We start from the raw sequence: 27375 nt of genomic DNA on the forward strand, positions 1-27375 counted from the left end.
ACACAACACGGGCAAGTGCCTTTATAAGGGTGCTTTTTTTGTCCGACTGACTCTCAGAATCAATCTTTTCTACAGTACTTTTAACTTTTGTTACTCCCACTTTTTGTAGGAACCGTTTTTTGTCTTTCTTTCCAGCAAGTCTCTTTGATAATAATAACCAGTCCCTTTATTTTTATTTATGTCAGGAGAAGAACAGCGGGAGCTCTATAAATTAATGCAAAAACCAAATTTACATTCCACACCTATCTCTGGATGTATATGTAGCAGAAAAAAACGTGCCATTCATTTTTGCACAACATGTTGAACTGTACAGCGCCTGTTTGTCCGCCTGCTCATATGTAACGTGATCAGATCTCGCTGTGAACTATGGGAGAGACTGGTTTTGAGGGGGGAATGGAAATCACTCCTTCCAGTGGACAGCCATTATGAATTGCATCGTGGACGTTTTGAATGAGACAGAGAGGATGCTGAGTTGAGATCTCTCGTACACTGGCACATCCTTATCCTTATCCCACTTATACTCAGATGAGAACAGTATCTCTGTGTATAGTCTCATCTATGTTGTCCTGTTTCCTATTTAATCAATAAAACAATATGAGTATTTGCAAGATGAGATCTGTTTAAGTTGTGAATTATATTCTGCATGTTTTTAATACTGTGGCAGTTTGTAGACAGATAAGACATTTTTATTTATACATCATCTCTTGAGATAATTTTATGTGGAAGGAAATTACATAAGCTCAAAGTAGTAAACAGATATGACTAACATTTTATCTTTTCACTAATGGCTCACTGAGTGTCCTCAGAGGAGCATCATTCTGACATCATCCACACTCAAAGCTCACTGACCTGAAAAACGAGCACATGAATGTCAGCAGAGCCCGGCCAATCGGCTGCAAGGGAAAACGCTTAACATGCATACCTTACTATCAGGAAAAGGGGTTAGGGAATGTGTGTCATTGCTATTCTTAGTGTGAAATGCACTAGAAGGACGTGCTGCATAATGCCTGAGCAGATCATTTGATTTGGACCTTTAGTATCAGTTTGATATCAATGTAGAACAAAACAAAATGCAGATATTTAGGCTGTAGTGAATGAAAAAAAAAAGACTATAATGTTGCACAGAGGCAGAAAATGTAGGGAAAACATGTTGAAAAGCAACTCTAACAGCTAAGGATGAGACACTGATTGGAGTCATGGGGTAATACTAAGAGGAGTCTGGTGTTAGGAATAAGGCGTAAAGGACAAAGGGTGAATTTCTGACAAAAAAAAGCAGTGCGGAGGTGACACAAAAAGACCTCTGTGTGCTTCACTAAGCCAGAGGCTACAAGCTGAGAAGAGAGGACCATCATTTGACCGAGAAAAACACGAGGATTTCACCACATCAGGTGCTGATAAAACCGTTTCCATGTGAAAAGAACAGTTTCCCCCCGAGGCTCTGACATAAAACACAGGTTTGCCTCTAGGTAACACCTGCGATTTGGAATGAAAACGTTTTAAAAAATTGGCTTAGACAGCATGTAGATTTATAATCATGCATGTTAGAGCAGAGATCAGGCTGGTTATGAGGGCTCACATTGTGACACAGCATGCTAAATTATATTATGCTCTCTGTTATAGGAAACTGGTATGAATATGTATCATGTAAGAGGAATCTGAAACAGTCTGCCTTTTGTCAACATCCATTCACATGATTTTCCCACAATGTGGCCTTCATACTTATAAGTGATAGTGACAACAGCCTTGAGTGAAGCACAACCAGGGAACATGTTGGAATCAACTTTTGTGCAATATTGCATAAGCTGCTCTGTTTATAGGTTGTTTGTGTGTCTTTAAGGCCAAGCCCCTCGCCCCAAATATGTTTACAGCACCCATAATGCACTGAGGCTACCCTGGCTTTCTATGGTCTGCGTGTGTTTGTGTCTGTTTCTGCCTCTGGAGAGACGATGTGCCTCTTTAGAACCTAATTTAGCATGCTTCATTCTGTGTTTCCATGCCAACCCCACTAGGTCAACCAATGAAAGGCAGAGAGTGTCGAGAGGAGGAGTTTAAAACCATAAGTGCCTTAATGAGCACACTCACATGCTAATGAGAGCAGCTATTACTTCATATAGCATTTTAAATGGAATTATAACAATTTAGAGCATCATAATAAAGCTTCACTGTCATTATGAGACATATTTTACATAGATTATCAAATTGCTTCCAAACTCTGTTTTGCATTGACCTGAGCTGAACCAGCCGTGTAGAAAAAAATGGCTGCATTAAAACCGAAGTCACCCATCCTACGAACATGAAGACTAAAAGAGTGGTATTTAAATGTAGATAATATTACATTCCCAGAAAATATTGAATTTTTGAGACATTTCAGACATTTTCCAGAATTTGCACAAAATGCCACAGTAATGGTTGTATTGGCTCTTATCATCAAGATAAATAAAAGGTCATCTCCTTTAGGATCTAGTAAAGCTTCACTACAGGGACATTGTGCAGCCCTGTACAATAATTTCATTGATTCCCATGATGATACATTACATAACAGTGCAAAAATAAAGCTATGGTACTCCATATCCATGGGAAAACACATTATCTTGCCATGTTGGGATTTCTAAAACTTCTTTTCAGTGCAAAGCAAGAGGCAATTTATCCCCCACTCTTTAACATGATTATGAACATTTTAAAAACATTAGTTTAACAGGCAAAGTAACCATAACATTTCACAAATATGATTCATAATCAAAATTATTTATTCTTATTCATATTGAAACAGGACAAATGTCAATTATAAAAAAGACTGTAGCATATAGGCGGCTAAAATGTACATTTTTCATACATAAAATATTAAATGTATTAAAAATATATATATATAAATGCCGTAATTTGTTTGGTTTCAAGGCTCGTGTCTCATACAGCGGACGACAGTTTGCGGATGAGATGTTAACATGACAGAGACACCTCCGTTCACTGAGAAGGCAACAACTCATCTGCAACCCTGTTGGCTCTGCAGCCTCATCTGCACTCTGCAGTCTGTAAACCAACAGCTGGTCACTTGCTGTTAAAGTAATACTTTCTGTATTATCAAATACTAGAATAAAAATAGAGTCAAACTGTTGCAAACAGTCAAAGAATATACAGATCAAACATATGAGCTGTATAAAACATTCAAATAATTAGAAATAATTTTGTGTTCAAGATCCTGAACATGCTGATTTCTATTTTGCTTCCAAAAAGCAAATATTATATTGATATGCATGTGCTTATAAATGCACATATTAGGTATATGAGCGTTAAAAAACATTGATCACTGATGGGCATGGACCTACCAACCAGAGGCATTACGTCATTTCAGTGCAATAACTCTGCACTGAGGACCTCTGCTGGTGAAAAAAGATTATGAACTGCTTTAGAGTAAAATGCGGGTGACGCAGTACATATAGCATCACTGCTGCTCAACATGGCCTCATCATATCAGGCCTGCAGCCTCTACTGTAGACAGAGGGAGCTAGCTGCACAGTGGTAGGCATGAAACACTGTACCATTGTGATTTAGGTAGACTATCTACTTTTATGAGTAGAATATTTGCCAACAATTACTAATAATTCATAACAATAAAACCTTAAAAGTGCCTGTAATCATCTCTCTTTCGTGACTGAAGAATAAGTGGAGAAAAGCCCAAACTAAGACTCGTTGGAATGAAAGAGATGCAATGAGACGTTTATGTGGTTTGAAGGAATACTGATGGTGGACATTCAGCCCTGCTAGACAAGACCAACTTATGCTTGTAGTCTGGCAGCAGCAATAAAATGCTTGAGTTAAATATGTAAAATGATTGTCACGCTAATTACAATATAGAAATAACAAATCTGAGTTGAAATAAAAAATGTGCATTCTTGCAAGTACAGATGGGATGATCCAACCATAAGTAGAGAGGAGGAGGAGGAGGGGGAGGAGGAGACGACGAAGAAAAAGAAGAAAGAGAAGAAAGAGAAGAAAGAGAAGAAGAAGTCGAAGAAGCAACAGAAGAAGAAGCCAAAGAAGCAAAAGAAAAAGATGTAAAAGTCACAGAAGAAGATGAAGAAACAGAAGATGAATAAGTAACAGAGGAAGAAGATGAAGAAGTAACAGAAGAAGATGAAAAAGTAACAGAAGAAGATGAAAAAGTAATAGAAGAAGAAGACGATAAAGAAACAGAAGAAGAAGACGAAAAAGTAACAGTAGAAGATGAAAAAGTAACAGAAGAAGATGAAAAAGTAATAGAAGAAGAAGACGAAGTAATAGAAGAAGATGACAATAAAGTAACAGAAGAAGAAGAAGAGGATCTACATGGCGGATACGTACATTAAAAGCGTTGATTATGGAAAGCTGTATGGCAGATATGCATCTGTTATAGACAAGCAGCATCAGTATGTACCGCAGTTTACAAGTGTAACAGTTGTTGTGTTTCTGATCATTTAGAAGCTTTCCTGATCAAGTTTTAACTCAGAAAAAGCCAAACATAGAGAGTAAGAGACAAGCAGAGATTTTAAGAAAAGATAAAGTTAGAAAATGTAACTGCTAAATTGGTGCGAAATTTAGTGAGACTCACGCTACATGAACAACAGCAAAAATAACTAAATAGCTTAATTATGAAACCTGTATATCAATTCTTTTGGTCTGCTACACATGATTACATTATAAAATGTGCTTCTGAGCAAGTGTAAACAGAAGTTTTTGTTGACCTGATGAACATCAATCTCTACTCAACGGAAGTGCTACGTTGATACGTGCAGAGTGCCACAATGTTTACCAATGAAATGTCGCGGTGTGGACCCTGATCTGTTGGGACCAGTTACACCATGAAATGCATGTGTCCTTCGGCACCCGTAACCATGACGTCCATCCAGATACGCATGGCCTCAGGCGATGGAGCCACCATGTAGTACACCCGATCGTGGGTCTTCACGCTGAACGTCAGCGAGGGGTTTGGGCTCTTTGGGTGCGGAAGTGAATGTGATGTTGAGGAAATGAGAATAGAGGGGAGAGGGGTGAGGTGACGCATGTGTGGGAGGGAGAAAGACAAATTGAGGGAGAAAAGCAGACGATAAACAGATGTCAACATTATTCAAAGAAAGAAAATGAGGTATGTGTAAGACGATACCACATGGCAAAAATCACAGACACGCACATGAACTGACTTACTTTGTGTGCATTCTTTAAATGGTCGTAGTACACCTCCTCTATGGCTTGGAAGTAAATGACTCCTTTCATCTTGGTCTCATGTTTGTCTGAATATAAACAGAGCCGACAGCACTGTGATCAAAGCATCGAAAGTATTCTGGTGTAGCTAAAAAAGCGACATCACTGTTGCAGTAACTTCGTCTCACATCTTAAAACTGAAAGCAAGAGCTACTCACCTGCATAGTAGGTGAGCGTCCTGCGATTCTGATCGAAGACAAACCAGCGTTTCTTCCAGGTCTTGATCTTGCCGCCCATTTTGACCAGGAAGCCTCGACAGGTTTTATCGGTGATGGCCAGATGGAAGCAGGCGTCTGGGTTGTGTCCAGCTGCTTCAATATGGCCATGGAGGTCAAAGTCATCTTTCCTTACAGGGAGGTAGCGAGTCAACAGCCGGGACTATGGAAAAAAGCAATTAAAGAACTTTATTGTCCAAGAAGTATTTAGCTCATGGTGAAAAAAACATCAGATTTCAACCTCTTCTCGTCAGTTGTTCTGGTTACCTGTGATCTTTGTTTCTCCCTGAGCTTCACCTCTCTCTCCACAAGTTTCTGTCTCCTGCTCGTCTCCTCCTGCAGCCGTTTCTCCAGATCCTCCCGTCGTCTTCGCTCCTCCTCCAGAGCATGCCGGCGCATCTCCATCTCACGCTCCTGCCCATGCCACATAGTGGAAAATACATCCATCATCAAACACACACATCCATATACTGTAGACAGGAAGTTTTGGTTAGGTTTGGCACGTTACCCGATGCTCGAGGAGCCTGTGCTTCTCAGCCTGGGCCTCTCGCAGTAAACGCTCCATTTCCTCAATCTTCGCCATATTGGATGTGCTGGCGCTGATGGGAAACACAAGTTGTCAAACACAACAATAACCCGATTTCTCCCAACCTATTTTCTTGAAGCCCCACTACATGTATCTAAGAAAAGCTGAGCCCCTACCCTCCCCCAGATTTTATGACATCATCACCGTAAAAAAAAAATACAAAATCCTCGAATAAAATCCTCTCTAATTTGACTAAAGCGATTAGTTCTTTCTTTTTTTTTTAAATGAATCAACTTTCTTTAATGAATATAACTCGTCAGTGCGTGCCTCTCTTTTGTGTGGCAAGCGGAACAACAAACAGTTTTTTGACCACATTAAAAATTTTGTTTTTGGAAGGCTAAACGCCAACAAATATGGATTGAAGCAGAATATTTTGTGAGATAAAAACATGTTGTGAATTTTTACTTTATAACGCTCCTGAGTTATTGGAAATGTTTGGACCACACGAGTCGGAAACAATCATAGGCAGCCACTACTGGAATCTAATTCTACTCATAATATTAGTGTAGGCCAATCTTTATCTGACACTGGGCACAAATACCGGGTTTAAACAGAATGTGGCCTACTGAGTAGCAAAAAAAATAAATATTAAATTGTTTTTTATACACAATTTTGTATAAATTAATCCAGTAAGTGTATTATTATGATTTTAGTTATACATGTGCAAATCTAATTTTGACAACCTCAGAGCAGAGAAATTCTGGCAAACCCCCTGTGATCTTTGGCTGTATATCATAAGCTAAAACAACAATACAAATCTAGGTGATAAAATACACTGTAACAAACAGACAAAAATAAAACATGAGGCCATGAAAAATGAATACAAAATTAAGATGAATAAGGATTTTTAGTTTTCAGGTTTTTGTTTAAATTTGCATGACTTTGTGCAAACTTGTAAGCCCCCACCGTTACAAAGGCTGTGACTGAATTTGCTAATGTGTATGGAACTGTTTAGCGTATTGAAAAGTGTAAGGAGAGCTAGATACCATGTGGATATGTTTGTCTCTCATCTGACACAAACCGAGAGCATCACAGCCTTTCAAAAAACCAAAAGCATTTCCTCTCTGTGTTTGCTCCTCAGAATATCTTCTGCAACCTTTATGCTCCAAACTTCTTTTCTAAAAATACAACTTCTGACTCAGACATATTTGTTCTTTTCAAAGTAGCCTTTCATCTGTACGTCACCATGCTTTCTCTCTCTAACCTGGAGATGTTGTCTGGGGAGCAGGCAGAGAAGCTGGTCTCCAGGCTGTCGGAGCTGTCCACGCTGACGGTATCCGAGGCCTGGCTGTTGTCCGGGTAGGTGAAGGAGTCCAGAAACACGCTAGGCTCAGAGATCATCCTGCTGCAATAATCACTCCTCCTCTGTCTGTCTTCATTCATGTGTGCATGGCCTGCTGACGAAGAGAATATTACAGTAAGGAAGCGGAAATACCCTCTAAGTATTCATTAACTCTCTGGCCAAGTGGGATAGCATCTTGTGATCATATTAATATTATAAAAAATCTGTCTGCAGAACTGTCTGAGAAGGATAAAGACTGTTAATTTGAGTCAACACGAAAGACAGAAAATAGACATTTTAGACACCGTCTACCATATTAGGCTGAATAGTTGCTGTGTAGCTTAAAACACTCAATCTTCAAGAAAAAAAGCATCATGATTACATACAAAATAACTGTATGGCTATTGTGCTACAGTATTAAACATCATGCTTTTCTTGAGTGATAAATGCTGACAAGATTTAATCTTAAAAACAAGTTTCTCAAAACCTCATTACACATATCTAATGAATTATACATAGTTCAATGAACCCATGAAGATACTTTGCATGTGTTGCATGTTTTGAGCAAGCTTTGGTATCACATTTGGACTAAATGTGTCTCCCTTTGTGCTGCATCCGTTCGGCATTTCCTGCCCTACATGTACAACGCCTGAGGTTTAAAGCCGGTCACATAGTACAGATTTGATGCAGACAAGATGCGACAGTCTGGTACACTGACTCACTCTTGGGCAGGCGTCGGGTGCTCAGGTCCCGAGGGGAGAAGTTGAAGCCTTGTGGGATGACGCTGCCACAGCTGGAGCTCTGGGACAGAGGCAAGTGGGCCTGAGGAGGAAACGGCGGCACGCATACTGTTCAGGATCGGGCTCTGCAACCTTCACACAACTACAAACTTCTCTCAAAGTGCTTCATGAGCTGGATGGGTGTTGCAAGTCAGACTGAAACTGTGAATTCCTGTTTGGGTGGATCATCCTCTGGGGACAAAAAGTCTTTCTGGATACAAATAATGAGGGCAGTGAAATCCCCTCTTCTGCAGTCCAGAATCAGAATGAGCACATAGGCTCTGTTCAGACCTGGTATTAACACGCGTGTTGAGTGATCTGATCACAAGTGGACAGCTCTCAGTACAGGTGTGAACGAACTCAGGACGCATTGAGATCCGATCGCTCAGACCACATTCAGAGGTGGTCTGGGCCACATTCTTTTAGCATTGTGTACGCAAATGGTGTCCTGGGCCACATTAAGGACCTCCTACTCAACTGACTGGCATCATCTTATCTATAGGCTATACACCGATCAGCCATAACATTAAGACCACTGAGAGGTGAAGTGAATTACATTGATTATCTTGTTACAATGGCACCTGGCAGTGGTGGGATATATTAGACAGCAAGTGAACATTTTGAACTTTGAACTTTTTGTTGGAAGCAGAAAAAATGGGCAAGCGTAAGGATGTGAGCGACTTTGACAAGGGCCAAATTGTGATGGCTAAACGACTGGGTCAGAGCATCTCCAAAACTGCAGCTCTTGTGGGATGTTCCTGGTCTGCAGCAGTCAGGACCTACCAAAAACGATCCAAGGAAGGAAAACCGGTGAACTGGCGACAGGGTCAGACCAAAGGCTCATTGATGCACGTGGGGAGCGAAGGCTGGCCCGTGTTGTCTGATTCAATAGAAGAGCTACTGTAGCTCAAATTGCTGAAAAAGTTAATGCTGGTTTCGATAGAAAGGTGACAGAACACACAGTGCATCGCAGTTTGTTGCGTATGGGGCTGCGTAGCCGCAGACCGGTCAGGGTGCCCATGCTGTCCTAATGTTATGGCTGATCGGTGTATATCTACAGACTATCAGACTGGGCACGCAAAGTCCATTATTATCATACTGTTGGAGGTTGGTCTGTGTTTTTGTTCCAGTGTTTTGCAAGGAGCTGACCCCGGCTCTCTGAAAACTCTGTACCCCCGCTGTTGCCTGCAAAGGCAGCGGTGCCAGAGGTACGGAGGTCCTCGGGGACCACCAGTACAATCATCTTTATTTTGTTGTTAATAAAATTTACCCGAATTCATGAATATGTAGGATATTACTACTGACATTCATGTAATATTACGTCACAGCGTCTGCTGTATTAGCCATGTGTTTACTACGTGTTTACAGAGCGGGGAAGTGAGATCCAATCACAAGTGGTCACTCAAGACGCATGTGGAGACGCATCCTAATGCCAGGTGTGAACAGACGCACTTAAAGCTGTCCACTTGTGATCCAATCACTCAGGACGCATGTTAATGCCAGGTCTGAACAGGGCCACACATACATTATTTTGAAACTGGGGTTATTCTTGCTGTATGACCTCTACTGTAGTATTACAGTATGCTTTAAATAAGAGAAATACTAATAGTTCTTTCGGATTTGAAACACCCAGTTTTGATCCTACCACCCTTTAAAGTCTGCTAAGATAAAAAGGTAAAGACCTTGGGGGGAAGCGTGCGTCCCAGGGATCTGCCGTAAGAGGTGAGGAGCTGCTGGCTCCTCTTATGAGGTAGGCTGTCGCTTGGGTGGAAAGAGTTTTCTTTGCCGCTTCTTCTCCTTTCCTTCAGAGAGTGCTGCACAGTAATCACAAAGGATAAGAAAGGATAAAAATAACAGGACTTCTCATCAGAGACATTGAAACTTTGGTCATTCACTGTGTGACAGAGACAAGGGAGCCATCTGTTGGTGGAAATATGAACTCACACCTACCTCTTTGATAGCTCCAGGGTTGTTAGTGAAGCTGTGCCCCTCAGACAACTCTGCATACTTTCCTTCCAAAGAGGCCAGTTTCTCTCTCTCCTGCAGACACCAGGATAAGATCTTTAAGTAAATTAAATCAGATATTTACCATATCACGCAGCATGCAAAGAATGTTCTTACCTTCTGAAGCATGACGAGCAAATTGTTTTTCTCCCTCTGGAAATTCTCTCTTTCTTGCTGAGCCTGTAAAGTAATCTGTGAGGACTGTTTCTTCAGCGTCAGGAGTCTTTCCTGACAAAAAAAAGAGCAACGGCACAATATCACGACACAATATCCTGCAACTTTCTATGAAGCAAAGGAATGTTGTAACATTAGCAGATGCAGCAGATGTGTTTTATTATGAAGCCGCAGCAGAAAAAACAAAAGCAAATTTTAATTTCGGGGATAGGAAATACGTTATGTTGTCACCCTTTTTCTGCCCTCAATTGAAAAAAAAAATGAATTCTTTCTTTATTACTAGTCTTTATAAACAGTATTTCATGCTTACCATTGCTGGTATTGCGGTTTCTTGTAATTATTTCATGCTTTGTGCTTGCAAATCTCACAATTTTGCAGCTTTATTTTCATGCACAACCTGTAGTCAGATTAATGACAACAAACCACAATTTAGTAATTGAAAAAAGGCCCAAATTTAAAATGATCACCAAAAAACTTTTTAAAGTGTTTGAAAGTGCTTCAACAGATCTTTTAATTATATGTGATTTGGCAGATTAAAGCTGAAGTTGGAGAGATTGGAGCAAATATGATTAAAAAAAGTTATTTTTATAAAACGGTCGCTATATCGTGACAGTAGTACATTTAAGCTGAAAAAAAATCATGTGCCTCTGTGTCCTCCGGTGCTCCTAACGGCATCTGCAAGATTTCACAGACCGGAGGAAAACAAGCGTCCATCTGCCTTCTATGAGAGCCGGCTGTCAATCACTCGCGAACTCCGACCAAACGGTCAAACTAGGCAGCGCTGATCAAATATGAATCAATGTTATGTTACGTTAATGCCTATTTCAAATGTTTTCAGAATCATCTTGTAGTGTACGGTTTAGCTGTAAAATGAGAAAGTTTGTGACGTCGCCACCATTGTGAAATCTGGTGAAGGAACGCCAAATTCTGGTCACATGACCGGAGCACAGCCAATAGGAACGCTCTCTCAATGAAATGACCTGTGATTGATCAAAGTCTCCCGTCATGGGCTAGATTCTTTAAAGCCTGAAAACAGAGCCATGATGAGGTGCAGAAGTCTAGTTATCTCTCAGAACACTTGAATTACAATATGCTGAAAGGTTATTATGGAATTTTTGCCCAATGATGACAAAATATACTGCCTATACTGCCACTTTAAGACCATAGACTGTATATAAGTGGACGTAGTAACCGTGACGTCACCCATTGGTTTGTGGACTGCTGTTTTGAAGCCTCGAGTTCAGCATTTTAGCCGTTGCCATCTTGGTCATTGCAACCAGAAGTGACACAAGAGGGTGTAGCTGAGTATAACCAAACACTGAATAAGACATTTTTCGGCAACCAAATAGGTTTGAAAAGGTGAAACTGTGAAAGGGTTAAAGTTGTAAGACGAAAACACGGACAACTCCCAGACCAGACAACACTGTGGTAGCGACCTGTCAATCACAAGGTAGCCACGCCCTAAAGCATCCCCTGCTTTATGGTCTATTTGACTCTAAATGGGACCATAATTGACTAAATGAACATCATGCTTTATTGAAGAAGACTTGAAACTAGAGATTGAGACAATCTACTCATGTTCACAATGTTCACTGAAGTAATAAATCAAGTGAGAAGTAGGCTCATTTTCTCATAGACTTCGATACAATCAGACTTCTTTTTGCAACCAGAGGAGTCGCCCCCTGCTGGCTATTAGAAAGAAAGGCACTTCAGCATTGGCTTCACTTTTCAGACCCTGAAGTTGCCCCCTGATTAAGATCAGATTAAGCACAGAATAAATGCATTTATCTGATAATATAAGAAACTTAAGGAAGGTTCAAACTCTGTATTTGTTTTTTTTAAAGCCTGACAAGAAGTCTACCTCTTAACTGAGATTATAGGGATATTTCTGTGAAACTACTGAAACTTCAGAGCAAGGGCCTGAACCTCTGAGACCATCGAGATGCAGTGTTTTGTTATGGACATGCACTGAAAAGTCCATACTGATACTAAAGATCTACTTTTTCTAAACCATAAACCATAAAGGTGATGCGGTGCCAGCACTGCCTTAAACATGCAATACATGCTACATGCACACTCACAACGCCTCACTCGCCGTACTGTACCTTGCGTGTGACTGCGACACGCTGACACTCTGCAATCTCTCGCAGCAGCTCCTGGCTCTGACTCTCTTTTTCCTCGTCCTGATTAATTTCTCTCTCCAGCTTCTGAAACTCCAAATCCTCCAAACTTTTTGTCTGCTCCCTGGCCTCCTGGGAAACAGCACAGACACACAATACCCCAATTATAAGGAAAAGTATATAAATAGATGAGAATACGCTGTTTAAGAATTGGATCTACTTTAGACACAAGGAATGAACTATAACTTTAGATAGACAGTGCATGCCTATATTTAAATCCAAGAGTGGAAACAGTTTTGGTGTTTTATCACAGTATTTAATGCTAATTAACATTTAAGCATGTAAGTTATTTTGGGCAGTGTGATAAGTGTTAAATCTCGTGTCCTTCCAAGTGATGTCAGGTTTCAGGGGATTATAGTTTTCCACCAAATTGGAGTCAGATGCGCTAACAACTTTTTACACATGGTAACTATCTGGGCCCCTTTCCAAATGTGGGTCTCAGCGTTACCATGCAGGGCAAAAATAGAAGTTGTGAATGTGAGACAGAAGGTAAAGGAGGGTATCCAGGATTATAAAGAACAAGGTCAAGAGGGATAATACTGTTGGTGCAAAAAGAAACAAATTGGGATGAAAGAAAAAACAGACAGCACAGGTGAAAAATTAGGTATTTGGTTTTTCTGTGAGTCTTGGCACTCAGTGCTAACATGAGCTAATTCTGGAGAATACAGAATAAACTGCTACGTATTGTCCAGTTGAGTTAGTTTAGGGTGTTCTGCCCAGTGGATTACCAGAAGAATACTGTGTGAACGTGCTTGTTATTACTTTGTTTGGAGATGCCTTTACGTTCTCTGTTGCACATTTGGACAGTTTTAGGTGAGGGTCTTTAAGACAGCCTTTCAAGCTGTTTTGCAGATCCCATTTGTGATGACCCCAACCCCCAACCCCCTTGATCTGATGTTGTACGCATTTCCTCTTGGAAATATAATTTGTTTGTTTGGTTAAATGTAACTGAAACCTGTGTTCAGAGGAAGCTATGGTTGAACTGAACTTATCCCCGAGGGTTTGTTTATGCTGTGGTGTCTAAGAACCCGTGCCCACATACTATGCCTACCATGGCTCGATCATTTATATACCTGTGATTTCTCAGTGTGGCTTGTCTTCTCAATACCATGAATCTTTTTCTTAAGTTGCTCCAGAAGCTCCTTTTCCCTCTGCAGCTGGGCCATCTCCGACTCATGCTCCCCTTCAAGCAGAGCACACTCCACCTCCATCTGTGGGAAAAGAACATTATTGTCAACTTAAAGTGAAACAAACTTAATGAAATAGATAATCAGGCAGAATAAGGCAAGCAAAATGCATGATTTCCGCAGCTCACTTAATCAGCTTTACTGTGAACAAACACTATCCAGCTGTTCAGGTGTTCAGGTGTCAGTTTATATGCTGCACATGCCGTCTACCTCTCTGACAGACTCCTCCATCTGGTTGTCCAGGTCTTTGATCTTCTGCTCCAGCTCCTCGATATTGTTCAGCACTTGAATCCTCTCTTCCTCTATATGCGTTACTTCCTGTTTCAGCTGCATGCTCTCCAAGGCCTGTAGTAACATCAGGAATGCATATAAATGCTTGACTGTACAGGACACTTCATATGTTGTGAATACACACAAATAAATACTTGATTAGTTGCACGCACATTTAAGAAATGCACACAAAAATCCCCAGCATAAAGTTTATTGGTAATAGCTTCTCATATTTGATGACTGAAACTCATTTTTCCATGCATTTACATGTTGTTAAGCTAATTTGCCAGTCTGTAGAATCAGTTATATTCACTTAAACGACAGCAGCTGCTGTTTTAACTCATCCAAAGCTGGATCGCTGACAACAGGGCAGGATTCTTTTCTACTTGGTGTAATGGAAATCTCTATCAGTGCACTCTGTTGCCAGTCTCACCCAAAGTACTCCCACTTATTTCATCCTCTACCACCATCCTATGAACATTCATTCATACTGCGTTTCAGAGATCCTGTATTATCCTGTATCCTTTCTTTTAGGAGACAGGAGGATTTGTTTTTGTGGTCACAGCCTCATGTGGCCAACAGCGGTAGGATTTATAGTTTCCCAGGCAGGCGGGTTGTGAGCGCTTTTTCTTCCTGCACACACTGCTCTGAGGAATGCAGTTGGTGGAAGAGAGGGAGTCTGTAAACCTCTGGTCACAATTGACACATCACAGAAATGATGGTTTCAACTTGGAGATCTAATTTCTATAAGTGTATTTGAAAGTGACTTTCACATAAAAACACTGGTTGACTACCTGTGTTGATGTGTTCACTACATTCTGACCTTCACAAGGTCTTCCATCCATTTAGCCTCAGTATATAAGTTCAAAACATCTGGAAAAAACCCATGTCTTCATCATACATATACACTAGCATTCTTCCACACTCGCACACAGTCGTGCATGCGCGCAGACACACATGCGCACGCTAATTCTCCGTGGGATAGAGTCATTTCCTGTTCCCCTGAGTTTGAATGGCTGAGTGCTGAAACAAACTAGGACTTCTTCATTAAAACCAGACACGCCATTAGGTTGTTAGAGTGGGAAAAAAAAGCTGCTCTTTACAGAGACAGCGGCACTGAGACTGGGGCAGTGGAGGATGGAGTCTGTCTGGGAACTAAAATCACAGTATTTGATATATTCTATCTATTTATATGTGTAAATCAAACATGTTCATTCATTTCTCAGTATGTGCGTCGAGCTTCCCACTGACACATTCAAAAAAGTTGATGAAACTGCTTGTGTTGTGAAGAGCAGCTGTGTGTTCCAATATCTATGGAAGCCCATTTCTGCCACTGTGATGAAAAAAATATCCTGTAAGTCATTATGAGATACTATCTCAAAATAATGAGTTAGTATCTCAATATTTGACTTACCATCTCATTATTTTGACTTAGTATCTCAATATTTTGACTAACCATCTCATTATTTTGACTTAGTATCTCAAAATAATGAAATACTAAGTCAAAATAATGAGATGGTAAGACAAAGAAATTAGATAGCAACTCAAATATTGAGATAGCAAATTAAAAAATTGAAATAGCAAGTCAAAATATTGAAATACTAAGTCAAAATATTGAGATAATAACTCATTAAAATTACTTATGGAAGCTTTTTTTTTCAGCACAGTGGCGGAAAATGGGCTTCCATAAATACCCATACTACCGTACTATTTAATATGCCAGAAAAATATTTAGTATGTCCCAATACATAGTATGTCAAATGCAAAATACCAGGATGTCCTACATCCAGTCCCATTTTGCAGTATGTAAGCCGGCATGCTTTTCTGGCTATTCTGACCCACAATCCTCTGCGCAGCGGAAAATACGTCACTAGTGACGTATCTATAAAATAAAGAGAGAGAGCACAGACAGATGACAGCTTATTGACAGAAGCCGCAATGACAGACAGCGCATTCAAGTGTAGATAGGGCTACTAACATTCGATATTTTTGCGACTCATGTATAACATAATTAATACATTAATATAGGCTGCGTTCCACATTGCATACTTTTTCTTTTTACTTCAAATTTCATGCTACAGAGTGTGACAGATATGAGCAAGAGCGTCAAGGCTCAATGTTATGACGAAGTAGTATGTCCCAATTGTATGCATACTGCATGCAACAGTACATAGTTTGTAAGGGCAGCTGCAGTACGTATTGAAGTAAAAATAAAAAAGTATGCAATTTGGACGCAACCCAGGCCTGGAGGTGGAGCAGTCTGAGGAGAAGCAGGAAGGTGGGAGGAGCCCGGCTCGATCAGAACCTATATATATGGGATTGAGTTCAGGTGTGAGACCTACAGCCGAACCCTGGGCTCTCTACTGGCAACAACTGTTTGTCTGAGTGAAAATGTGAGTTTTCTTGCTCTTAGTACATTCATGTTTGCAGTACTTTGATGCTTGAGTGATTGATGTAGTAAGTTGGAATGATGTACATTGTGTTATTTTTTGTCAGTTATAGGGCATATGGCATCTATATGTAGATATTTGCACCCTATGTATTAAATTTTTTGTATGGTGATAATACATGGTACATATTTTCTGTTAAGATAAAACCTGCATCGATTGTACCAGCCTCACCTGCCCAACCACATGTCCATATCTACTAAGGCTGACCCGGTGATCAACCATCAATCCAATCAGTATTCGAATGCTTCATTTGTTTTTTTTGTTTTTTTTATATAGAATATTGTATAAATCCTGTGAAATAAGGAATAATCCCACAACATTATTCATTCATATTCAACACTTATTATTATTATTAGTTTTTCTCAGACGGATATCGTTGTTTGTTGTGTGTAGAGGTGCATGTGTGTACAGTAGTGCGGCAGCGGCACTGTCCTGAAGGTTAGAATATTTCTCACCGAAGCTTCGAAGCCAAAAAAAATGGTATTCAGGACACCCCTAATATCTACAAGAAAACACAAGAGAAGGGGACTCTTCAATTTGGCATTGTGCCTGATCGCACATCCATAGTGTTGATCACCTGGTTCCTGGTAATCAGTAAACCCCTCATACAGTCCTGACCGGAGAATATTCTACAGGAGGTCTTAAGCAACTGTGATTTCTCTGTTTATGTGTCTGAACAACCCACATAAACAGGAAATGTACAAACCGCCGACTGCACACACTTACTGTACAAAACATCTGACTGAAAGCCCGATGATTTTGAGGAATCTGCGTGTTGAATAACACTGTGGAAGGCACACACTAAATCCAACCACCATGGATATGCTGTCAGCATATGGCTCAGAGCCTGCTTCATTGCGCACGTTTGCACTTTTCATCTAGACAAATCCAGTTTGAACCAAATAAAATTTGTCATTGTGTGACGTTATGATGATTTTAGACCACATTAACCCATTCTAAATGTCTTGAACATAATTGTATACACATTTCCCACATAGTTCACATACGGACACATTTGGTACGTATGCAAATTTTGTAATCTGCACTAGATTTTGAAGTGGGTGTTGTGTGGAAATGTGGAAAGGGAAATGGAAAGCATTTACCCTGCTATTACAAAAGGTAAACAAACAAGGATCAACAAGCTATCAGCAGTCTGATAAACTGCATTCCATAGGAGGGGTGTGTCCCGTTAGTCTTCACTACAGCTTCGTCCTGTCTTCATTCACTCTAACACTCGTTCTGTAGCATGAAGTAACTGAGAGAAGGCAAAGAACGACAGGAGGACAAGATGTTGAAGTACTTTGGGCAGATGTTCCCTTCTTTATCAAAACATTCAGTCCAGAGGCCTGGACTACGAAGCAGGATTGGAGTTAGCGAGGTAACTTCAGGGTAACCCAGGGTTTTTCTGTCCTACAAAGGTGGATCACTTCTTACCGGGGTAAATCGCCATGGTAACTTATGCTGAACAGCTAACCTGTTCCAGATAAGAGATCAGCTCGTAAGTCAGTAGACTAGTCCATGTCTGTGATTGGTCATATGCTGCAAACACCGCCCCGTTTATGTGAACGTGCTCTTAACCAGACTGAGAAACCCTGGGTTGATTTACCGAATTGATAACCACCTTCGTATAGGACCGCTTAGCGGGATCTGGGTTGTTAGGGTTAGTTAAGCAAGATAACGAGAAGATACCCTGGGTATGTTGAACTCGCTTCGTAGAACAGGCCTCAAGTGATGCAGCCTAATCAGAAACTTTACTTCTTGTAGGTTTAACAGGCTTTTTTAACAGCAGACATTTTGACTTGCAATGCGTAATCATACTACCATACTTTTTAGTATGGAAGAAAAAGATTTAGTATGTCCCAGTACATAGTATGTCAAATGCATTATGTCATAAATACCAAGGCCTATTAAAAGAGGCTGAGACACGGTCTTGAGCTATGGAGTATGACACATGCGCAGTGTAACTGGAGCTCCGGTCGTGCGTTGCTATTGGCTTATTTGGGTAAGTGCAGACTGCGCATGTGTTATACCCCAATAATGTGACGCGATGATGACACGTGACATCTCCTCTTTTCAACCTCCTTGAAAAATACCTGAAAAATGTCCTACTACATCCGGTCCGCATTTCGCAGTATGCAAGCCATCATGCTTTTTTGACTATTCTGACCCACAATCCTCTGCGTTGTGGATATATGATCAAGAGGGTCAAAGTTCAAGATGCAATGTTATGATGTCCCAAGTGTATGCAATGCACACTGAATGTAACAGTACATACTTTGTGAGGGCAGCTGCAGTATGTACTAAAAGTAAAAAGAAAAAGTATGCAGCCTTACCTTGGCTCTGTGGTGGGTGGAGGGCGAGGGGGCACTGCTGTTGAGGCTGATAGCAGGTGAGTGGGACCTGGCCTCTCTGTAGCCGCTCTGCTGACGCTGGCTGGCCTGCTGCTCCTCAGCGAGCTGGAAGTCTCTGGCTTTGGCTCCTAAGCAGCCCTCTGGAGCGTTGCTGCTGGGAGAGTCGGAGAACACCGACTCATCGTCCTGACACCTGCAGCTTCTCCAACTCCTTATTGATCTTCTGCAGGTCAGAGACCGATGAGCCCGCCGGCTCTCTCTCCACATGGCCAAACTCGGTGCACAGGTTTAAGATGGTCTCTAGAACGCTGGCACTCCTGTAAACAAGTGATCCATACTTTTACTGTTAACATTTATGCTTTCAAACAGGTGTTAAGAAGTTGTTAAAGTATAAAAGTGGATGAATCAGAACAGAAACTCACCAATCTCTGAACTTTCTGCTCCCTGAGTCGTTTCATCTCTCTGGTGCAGGTGATAGTCTCTCAGCTCCTCTTGCCATTCAAAGAGCTGATGCTGCCCACCCTTTGTCCTGGACTCAGCCCACCCTTCCCAAAGGACAACCTCCTCTCTCCGAAGCCCAGATCTAAGCCTGTCCCGTCCAACTCTACTCCCAGAGAGCTCAGAGAGGCCAGGCTGGCCCTCCTGGGGGTGCTGGGCATGCTGGCTGGTACCGTTACATCTGGTGGCTGCTCCAGGGAAGAGAGACTACGCCGCTGCCCCGCTGAGCCTCCTCTGTGGGAACCCACTGAGTGTCGTAATGGCAGCGACAGTGCAGGGGGGTCTGCGTTGTGAAGCCGTGGCAGAGAACGACTGTGCATCCCCAGGCTGTTGAGGGAGCCAGTGGAGTACTTCCTCTGCCTAGAGTCTCCTCCAGCTTTGGCCCTGGGAGTAGAGCCTGCGGCCCATGCGAGGGCTAGACCGGCACGCTGGCTGCTCCACTTTTGACCCTGGGAGAACGAGGTAGGGGCTTCCCATAGGAGGAGAGCAGGGAGCTTCCATCTGCCACGTTAGAGAGGAGCAGACTGTCTTGTGACTGGTGGCGAGAGTGGGAGTGACGGAGCAAACCATTAGGGCTCAGCTGGCGTTCACCTTGGCGAGGTGATGGAGGCACGGCTGCTGCTGGTCATGTAGGAAAAAGGTTTCTGGAGGCAGACGGAGGTCGTTCTGTATTGCTGAGGATGGACAGCTGGCCTGGTGGCTGGGATCCAACTGGTGTGGGCACGCTGAGGTACTTGCGGCTGCACTCGGCTGCCTCAAGCTGGCCTCCAGAGCACTCTTTCTGCGCTGCAGTGTCTCCATCAGTCCTGTAGCTCTGCCTTAGAGCGAGAGCCCCTCAGCAACGTCCCACCCACTGAGCCACCACCGCCGCCGCGCTCCATCTTCACACAGTCTGTAGAGAAGAGTTGACAGAGCGTGAAATCATGCCCCTTTTTGGACTATGTAATAGAGTCAGGTTTAATGTAACCTATTTAATAAGCACCAGCTCAGCTATCACTCATGTGCTGAGTAAGGAGGGGGGGAAACCAGTGAAGAATGTACGCTCATACAGTTCTGAGCCCAATACAAACATTGGCTCAATCGGTGGTTAAGCTTCTTCTAAAAATGGAAGTATGCTGGTGGACCAAGACAAGCCAGAATGCATCATAGTCTCGACTGCAGGAGAAAACACTTCCACACCAGCCCAAATATCTGAGCAAGCAGTGTGAGGACGGTGGCCTGAGTCATGGGTGGCTGGACGCTGAATCATTACAGAGTTGTGATATAATTATTGTCCATCTCTTGTACTCCTTTGTCACAAAAATTCCTTCACAAATTTGGGTTTTAGAAATGAAGTCTGATTGGCTGGGTCAAAAATAAAACTTGGATTATTAATTTAAGAGCTAGACTGTCAAATTTGTGACAATGATTTAACTTTAAAGGAACAGTGTGTAACATTTTGGGAGATCTATTAGCAGAAATGGAATATAATATTCATAACTATGTTTTCAGTAGTGTACATCACCTGAAACAAAAAATTGTGTTTTCGTTAGCTTAGAATAAGGCCTCCATGTTGGTCCGCCATGTTGCTCCACCATGTTTCTACAGAACGGACAAACCAAAAACTGTTTCTAGAGAGAAACTTTCACGTTTTTACGTTCCCTGAAGGCTACCGTAGTTCTCCAACACGTTTGTGAAACTGCGGTAACTTGAGCCACAGAGTGCAAAACCGGGGTACTGCCAGTCGCCGTTTTCCATTGCTCCTAAAGTAGTGTTATTATGTTAAGGATGGCCTCTGAGTGAGGCGAACAGCGTTTCCACAGTTTCGGCGGCTCACGTAACCGCAGTATTGGAAAGGGAGGAGTGAGCGGAAGGGTACTCAGTTGGTTGCAATCTGCAACCACACTAGACTGTACCTTTAACTTCTTGTCAGAGATCATGAAGGAATAATGCTAGTCATGTCCTCTCTTTAAAAAAAATAGCTGCAGCTAAAATTCTCAGCATTTTGTTGGGGGTTTTCAGCCAATCATTATTGAAAATATAGGCTCAAAGCCTGTTCAAAGAGGCAAGTTTGTCTAAAACCCAGAAGCCTTTAAAGTCTTGAACATTGATGCAAAAAGAGCTCTTCCAGGTTAAGAAATAAACCTCAATAAATCTGCTTCATGGAGCACTAAACTATAATTCTTACACGATGTTAGCCAGCTAAAACGATCTTGTTTATTGTCATTTCCCTTACTCTGTTCTTTAAACATGTGTGGGGGATAGCTATAATTAAAAGCTTATGTGACAGATGTGAAATGTATAATTTCTAACTGCAGATTAATGTGAGATTCGCTGCTGAATGACCCAGTTAAAGTGATCGATACCAAGAAAATATGACAAGAAAGCAAAAGCTTATCTTGAATGTTGTCTTACCTGAGCTGTAGCCCAGTGTGGCGACAGCACTCCTCTGAGGAAGCATGCTGTTCATCACACTGACCTCCTTTCTCTCTGACTCAGTCTGAGGATACAGGACTCAGCTGGGCCCTGCACGCTTTGTTCTCTGAGAAGAAGAAAAGGGAGGAATCAATATGAAACTCATAGAACATAAAAAGACTTTAAAAAAAATAAAAAAAAATTGTATTCTTAATATTGACAAAAATAGTTATATGTTGTATAAAAATGATTCACCCATTAGAATACAAATAAATACTGTATGTAACAATTGAATCAGTTGAACTTTCCTTCCTAACAGCAGTATTTCTGCAACATCATACCACAGCATTTTTCAATATAGAAACAAAAGATTTAAAGAACATGACAGGAAGTTGAATCCATGCCTCGCGATCCCTCGACGTATCCTCTAACAGCTCTACAACAATACCTCGATTCAAGCAGATACTTCAGATGTGCATATTTAAACGGAAAGGAGAAAAAACGTTCCACAAGACTAAGTAGGAAAACAGATCCAGAGGAAAGTTTTTATGCCTGGCTCGGCGTCACCAATAAAAACCAAGTCTGAATAGCAGCACTCTGCACCTTAATCTACGTTTTAGCCCCGAGCTCATGAACAGTCCTCCAAAGTATTCCCTCAGAGCCTCAGCCAAAGTTCAGGCTGGGTCAATCTAGGATTTTTATTATTTTAAACAACCTTTTTCTCATTAAATTAGTAAAAATACTAAATATTTGCTGCTTATATCTTAACAGCTTCAACTGGGACTTTAGATGTGATTTTTGACATCTTATTGATTCAAAGATTAATCATGTTATCATAAACATAATAAATAGATTGGATTGATGATGAAAACAGCACTAATATAGCATCCAATCCCCAGTTTTTTTATCCCGGTGATGCTGTTGAGCAGCCAAGAGCAGAAAGATATTCTCTCTCCAGAGAAAGAAAGCTAAATAAATCAAATTAAACTAAGAAATACATCTTCAAGTCCCCAAACACCAGGTCATAACTCAGAAAAATCAGATTGAGTGAGGATAATATTGTTTCTAGTGATACAGACGGATTTTAAAAGTCAGACGTTACTGTTTCCTGAAGCCACACACACACACACGCACACGCACACGCACACACACACACAACGCACGCACGCACGCACGCACGCACGCACGCACACGCACACGCACCACGCACACGCACACGCACACGCACACGCACACACCACAGAGAGAGACAGAGATGGCTGATCCAAGACTTTCTGCTCCTGCTGTCTGGAGAGAGAGAGAGTGCCTACAGGAAGTAGGGTATCCTTTTACACAGTCGCACAATCAATCAGCATGAGTTCATTCTCCAGACCTCCTGAAAAAAAGGGGGAGAAAACCCCACAGCCTTTTACGGCATCACCCAGACTACAGGCAGACCATAAACACAGAGAGATGTAAACAGTTTGAGGAATGGCCACAGATGAGATGTTTTTTCATCTTGTTCAAATGTGTGGTAACACAGTGAAAATAAATACATTCACATTGCATAAGACTCCAACCTTTGTTGCCTCATTCATTGCCCAACACAATGATTATTTCCAACGAAAAGTAAAAAAAAAAAAAAAAGAAAGGGGGGGGGGAAGAGAAATCTCAGAGGTTTGCATAACAAATTAGCCTTAAAATCAATCAGGCCAACAACTAATGATTATTTTCAGTTTCGATTAATCTTATTATTATTTTCTTGATTAATCATTAGGTTCTAAAAATGTCAGAAAAATAGTGATAAATACCTTACCAACTTCCAGAGCCCAAAGTGACATCTTCAAATGTCTTGTCTTACTTTGTCTGACCGACAGATTCGAAACCCAGCGTTCATTTTATAATGATACAAAACATAAAAGAGAAGAAATTAATTGCTCGATTTGGATCAATGTATGGATTAATCGACTAATCATTTCAGCTCTAAACTCAATGCACTGCTTTTACAATGACCTAGTTCAACATCAGGCACAAACACTCACTAAGGGATGTATAACAGTCGGATGACTTACTGATAACCACTGTTGGCTGTGATCCACTTTGTTTTTAATTGGTTGTGTCATTTCCGAGCAATGTTAAGTCATAACATCAAGTATAAACCATCCTTTAACCTCTTAAAGCCAGATAGCCTAACTGTGACAGCTCACAGCATCCATCCCCTTGACTTTTTGCACATTTCTTTTTGCAACAGCTTGTCATATTTACACTGGCCTGAGTATAAGTCATGTGTAATTTTATGCATTATGTTCACAGCTCTATTTGGCAACAACTGTACATGCACTAGGCTTATGTGATAAGCAATGTACTTTAAGTCTGACATAATGGTGTAAACTAGACAAAATGCAGCCCTGTGATTCTCTTGGAGCACTGAATCGACTTCTGCATTAAAAGAAAGGCGACTAACCTTTGATTTCCGTCCCATTCACATAGTTGAAGTGTTGTTGAGTTTTTTAGCACGTCTGCTGAAGCTGAAGTCCTCTCTTTCTCTCTGTCTCTCTGTTTGAAACAGCAGAGTAACGTCCTCCAATGACAAAGGATCAGACAGGAGACCCTCTCCCCTTCCACTCCCCTCACCCGCCCACCTCAACTTTTAGCTCAGACTCTCCTCCCCAGGAGAGAGAGAGATGCTGCTGCTGCCCCTCTCTGGTTAGTTAGAGAATTGTTTGTATGTAGAGAAGCAAAGGAGCAAAAAAGACAAGAAGGAGGACATGAAGGCACCCTGTTAGATTTAATTATGAGTGTCTTCAAATAGCACTGTTTTTTTCTGTCTGCAGCTGATTCCGACCTCTGACCTCACAATGATCAATAAGCTGCAGTATCATGTTATCATTAGGTCATATTCCAGCATGGAGACACTAGGTTTGAGTGCTAATCTGTACCTGTCATGTGACAGTGTCTCATCTACTCTCTGCTCTTTACATTATATGTACAATGGCAACAGTTTTCTTGCTGTCCCGCCATAAAGAAACTCTTCCCAGATCTCGCAGAGGAGTCTTCCCACAATGTGTGTTTTCTATAGCCGTTGTTCTATAAAAACAAAAGTATAGGCATTAGGGCTCAAAGTTGTAAAAAATGTTGACTCTTGGATGTTGTTTCAGCAGTATGTGGAGGCGGGAGGAGGCCCCATCGCTGTGTTTGAAACAGAGCCAACCTCACTCCCCCTCCTAACCGTGCAGGCAGAGTCCAAAACCCCTTTACAGTCAGACACATTACCCACACTACACATATCTAATACTCTCTTTGACCTGATAAATTTTTTATAAAAACAGCATGTGGGTATAAAACAATGTAGAGAATAAAGCAGCAAGTTCAAGGAGAAGAATGAATGAAAACTTTGGAAAAATCCCTGAATCCCCACTGAAAATCTTGAACCATCATGCAAAAAAACTCCAATTACATCATAGGGAGGGGGCTGCGGAGAGCAGCCTGGACCAGATGATTACTTCCAGACACGGTGCCGGGGTCTTTGGTCATAAAACACACACACATATGTGCCTCTCTCTCTCTCTCTCTTTCATTCTTACAATTTCAGGAAAATAAAATGACACATAAATCTCAGGAGGGTCTCATTTGAAAAACTGGGACACTTTAAATTTATTGCCAGCACAAAGATTTAATTGTCAAAGAGCGCTGGAATGTTACTCCACTTCCTGTCCAAAGAAGGTTTAAAAACGGTAGGATTTTAAAGCAACCAGACCACTATTTGCTGTTGCATGAGTATGGATTTTTAAAAACTATAGACTGAAACCATGTGTAGAGTTGAATCTAGTGAAGGCAGTGAAAAAATAAGGAGGAGGGGGGAAACGATGGAAGAAAAAACTGGTGTCAGATTGTGGGAGTGGGTGTACGATCAACTCTGGTAAATGTCGGAAGGTCTGAGTCACAGCGTGAAAAGTCTCAAGTGTCTCAAACCAATCAAAAGAGGCCAAAGTCAGTTGGCAATTTTTGGTGATTAATGTGGTTATGTTGGTTTTTCTTCAAACTGGGCTTTGGCCTTGTCGACTCATCTTTCATTTTTTTCTGTCCAATTCTCATATTTCTCACCTGGCCCTGGATACTTTGGCCCAGTGACACAAAAGTTTAACCACCATCTCAACCTTCACACACCTGAACCGCTTTAACTGAAAGATGTGTATTTACTCAGAGCAGTTCCTGTGATCACTGACGACAAAATGAGCCAGTCCAGAGCTGTTTTGTGGAGTTACAAGGTTTGTTTATTGTCATTTACAAGGTTTGTATATATATCCATAAAGAAAACAAGCAGGATGTAGACCTATGGTGAACATAACCCACATCACAGCTATGTGCAGGGTTTATCTAGATGACCAGAATTCAACTTAATTTGAAAATTGGCTTACTGTAGGTTCACTTGGAACCGCAAAACAGCATGTTTGAGTGTTGTTATGCCACTGAGCCTGTAATTATATGGCTGCGGTGTGATGTAGGCGGTGATCCGGACGTCTTTGCGCAGACAATGTAATCATGTCCCTATCTTTTGTGGTAATTTGCTCATTATCAAAATCAAACTTGAGTCTATAGGCCACACAGACCTTTTGTGGTTAACTTTGGCAAGCAAGCAAGTTTCTCCATTGGCTGGTTCAGTCTTCACAAATTTGTCACTTGAAGGGTGTATAAGCAACGACAGTGTACTATACACTGTGCTGCTTTTCTGTATGCTGATGCACACTGTGGAGCTGAATGTTTCTTACCGGAGCCTCTTCACTCCTCCAATCCTCCAGGATAAGCTAACAACAGCTGACGTTAGTGGGAGGGAACTCTTTAGAGACATATTTATGCACTCTGAAATGAAGCAACATGTTTTCTTACTTCTGTTTCACAATGGAACCTTATTATCAACATTGAACGATTAAGATGTCAGTAAAATCTGTACTTTCTGTAAGAAAACCTAAATATCACCCACAAAAAATGCAACACAATAATTCTGTACGAAATTGGCGAATGTGAGCACAGAACAGAAAATCTTGCAATAAGTTTCTTTTTACTGTATTTTAAAGGCAGGAAAACAAGCTTACACATAATAGTTTCACAGTATACAGTATGATACTGCTACTGTATACTGATGATAAAGACACAGAAGTCAGAGAATCCCAGGTTTGATCTGGATGTGACTTGTTGGAGGCAGTTTATGCGTGCATTATCCTCCACAACGTGTTGCTCATTCATGGCCAGATGATTTACTTGAAGTTCATGATATATGAAGCCCAGGCTCAATGTTTCCAAGTCCATCCCTCTCTGGACTACTGGTTTGCAGCCCATCATTTCCCTCCGCAGGTGGTCCTTCTGGTTTTTCTTCCTCTTCTATTTGATTACCTGGTAGTGACGCCACAGTACAGTCCTCCGCTGTGTTTGGGCCTGCCAGTTCATCCTGTGCTTCAAAACTGTAATTGTGGTCTGTTGCCTTCAACTCCATGTTGTCTGGTTATGTATGAAGCTGTGGTGTTAAGATGTTTGTGAAGCTCGTCTTCAACACAACCTGCTCCGTTGTATCTATGGGAGGCACTCCTGGTCCCCATTGCTGTACGAGAAAATCAAAATGAGTTATTCAACAGCAGAAAGACACTGAGATATTGTATGTGATCGATGATGAATTGATTTTTCAATCTGTTAATATTGAACACAAGTTGAATTTGCAATATAATTGCTTCCACCAATTAGGTTGTTTATGGCCTTATTTGTTTGTTTGTTAGCAGGATATCTCAATGCTGCTTTA

General features: G+C 41.3%; 1 protein-coding gene across 1 annotated transcript; it reads right to left on the minus strand.

Annotated features, from left to right (window-relative positions):
- Positions 1 to 4200: 4200 nt before the first annotated feature.
- phldb2a (pleckstrin homology-like domain, family B, member 2a) lies at positions 4201 to 24173 on the minus strand. The gene is given in 25 exon segments (XM_037749786.1): positions 4201 to 4969; positions 5179 to 5264; positions 5394 to 5613; positions 5718 to 5864; positions 5959 to 6049; positions 7241 to 7430; positions 8041 to 8140; positions 9780 to 9911; positions 10048 to 10137; positions 10219 to 10329; positions 12381 to 12527; positions 13529 to 13666; positions 13853 to 13987; positions 18696 to 18899; positions 18901 to 19017; positions 19019 to 19030; positions 19136 to 19165; positions 19167 to 19207; positions 19210 to 19604; positions 19606 to 19631; positions 19633 to 19964; positions 19967 to 20014; positions 20017 to 20103; positions 21606 to 21732; positions 24049 to 24173. Coding segments are annotated over 24 exon segments (3075 nt in total). The 5' UTR covers positions 21661 to 21732; positions 24049 to 24173; the 3' UTR covers positions 4201 to 4828.
- Positions 24174 to 27375: the final 3202 nt, after the last annotated feature.

The sequence above is a fragment of the Sebastes umbrosus genome, chromosome 17 (genome assembly GCF_015220745.1).
Source record: "Sebastes umbrosus isolate fSebUmb1 chromosome 17, fSebUmb1.pri, whole genome shotgun sequence".
NCBI classification, from domain to species: domain Eukaryota; kingdom Metazoa; phylum Chordata; class Actinopteri; order Perciformes; family Sebastidae; genus Sebastes; species Sebastes umbrosus.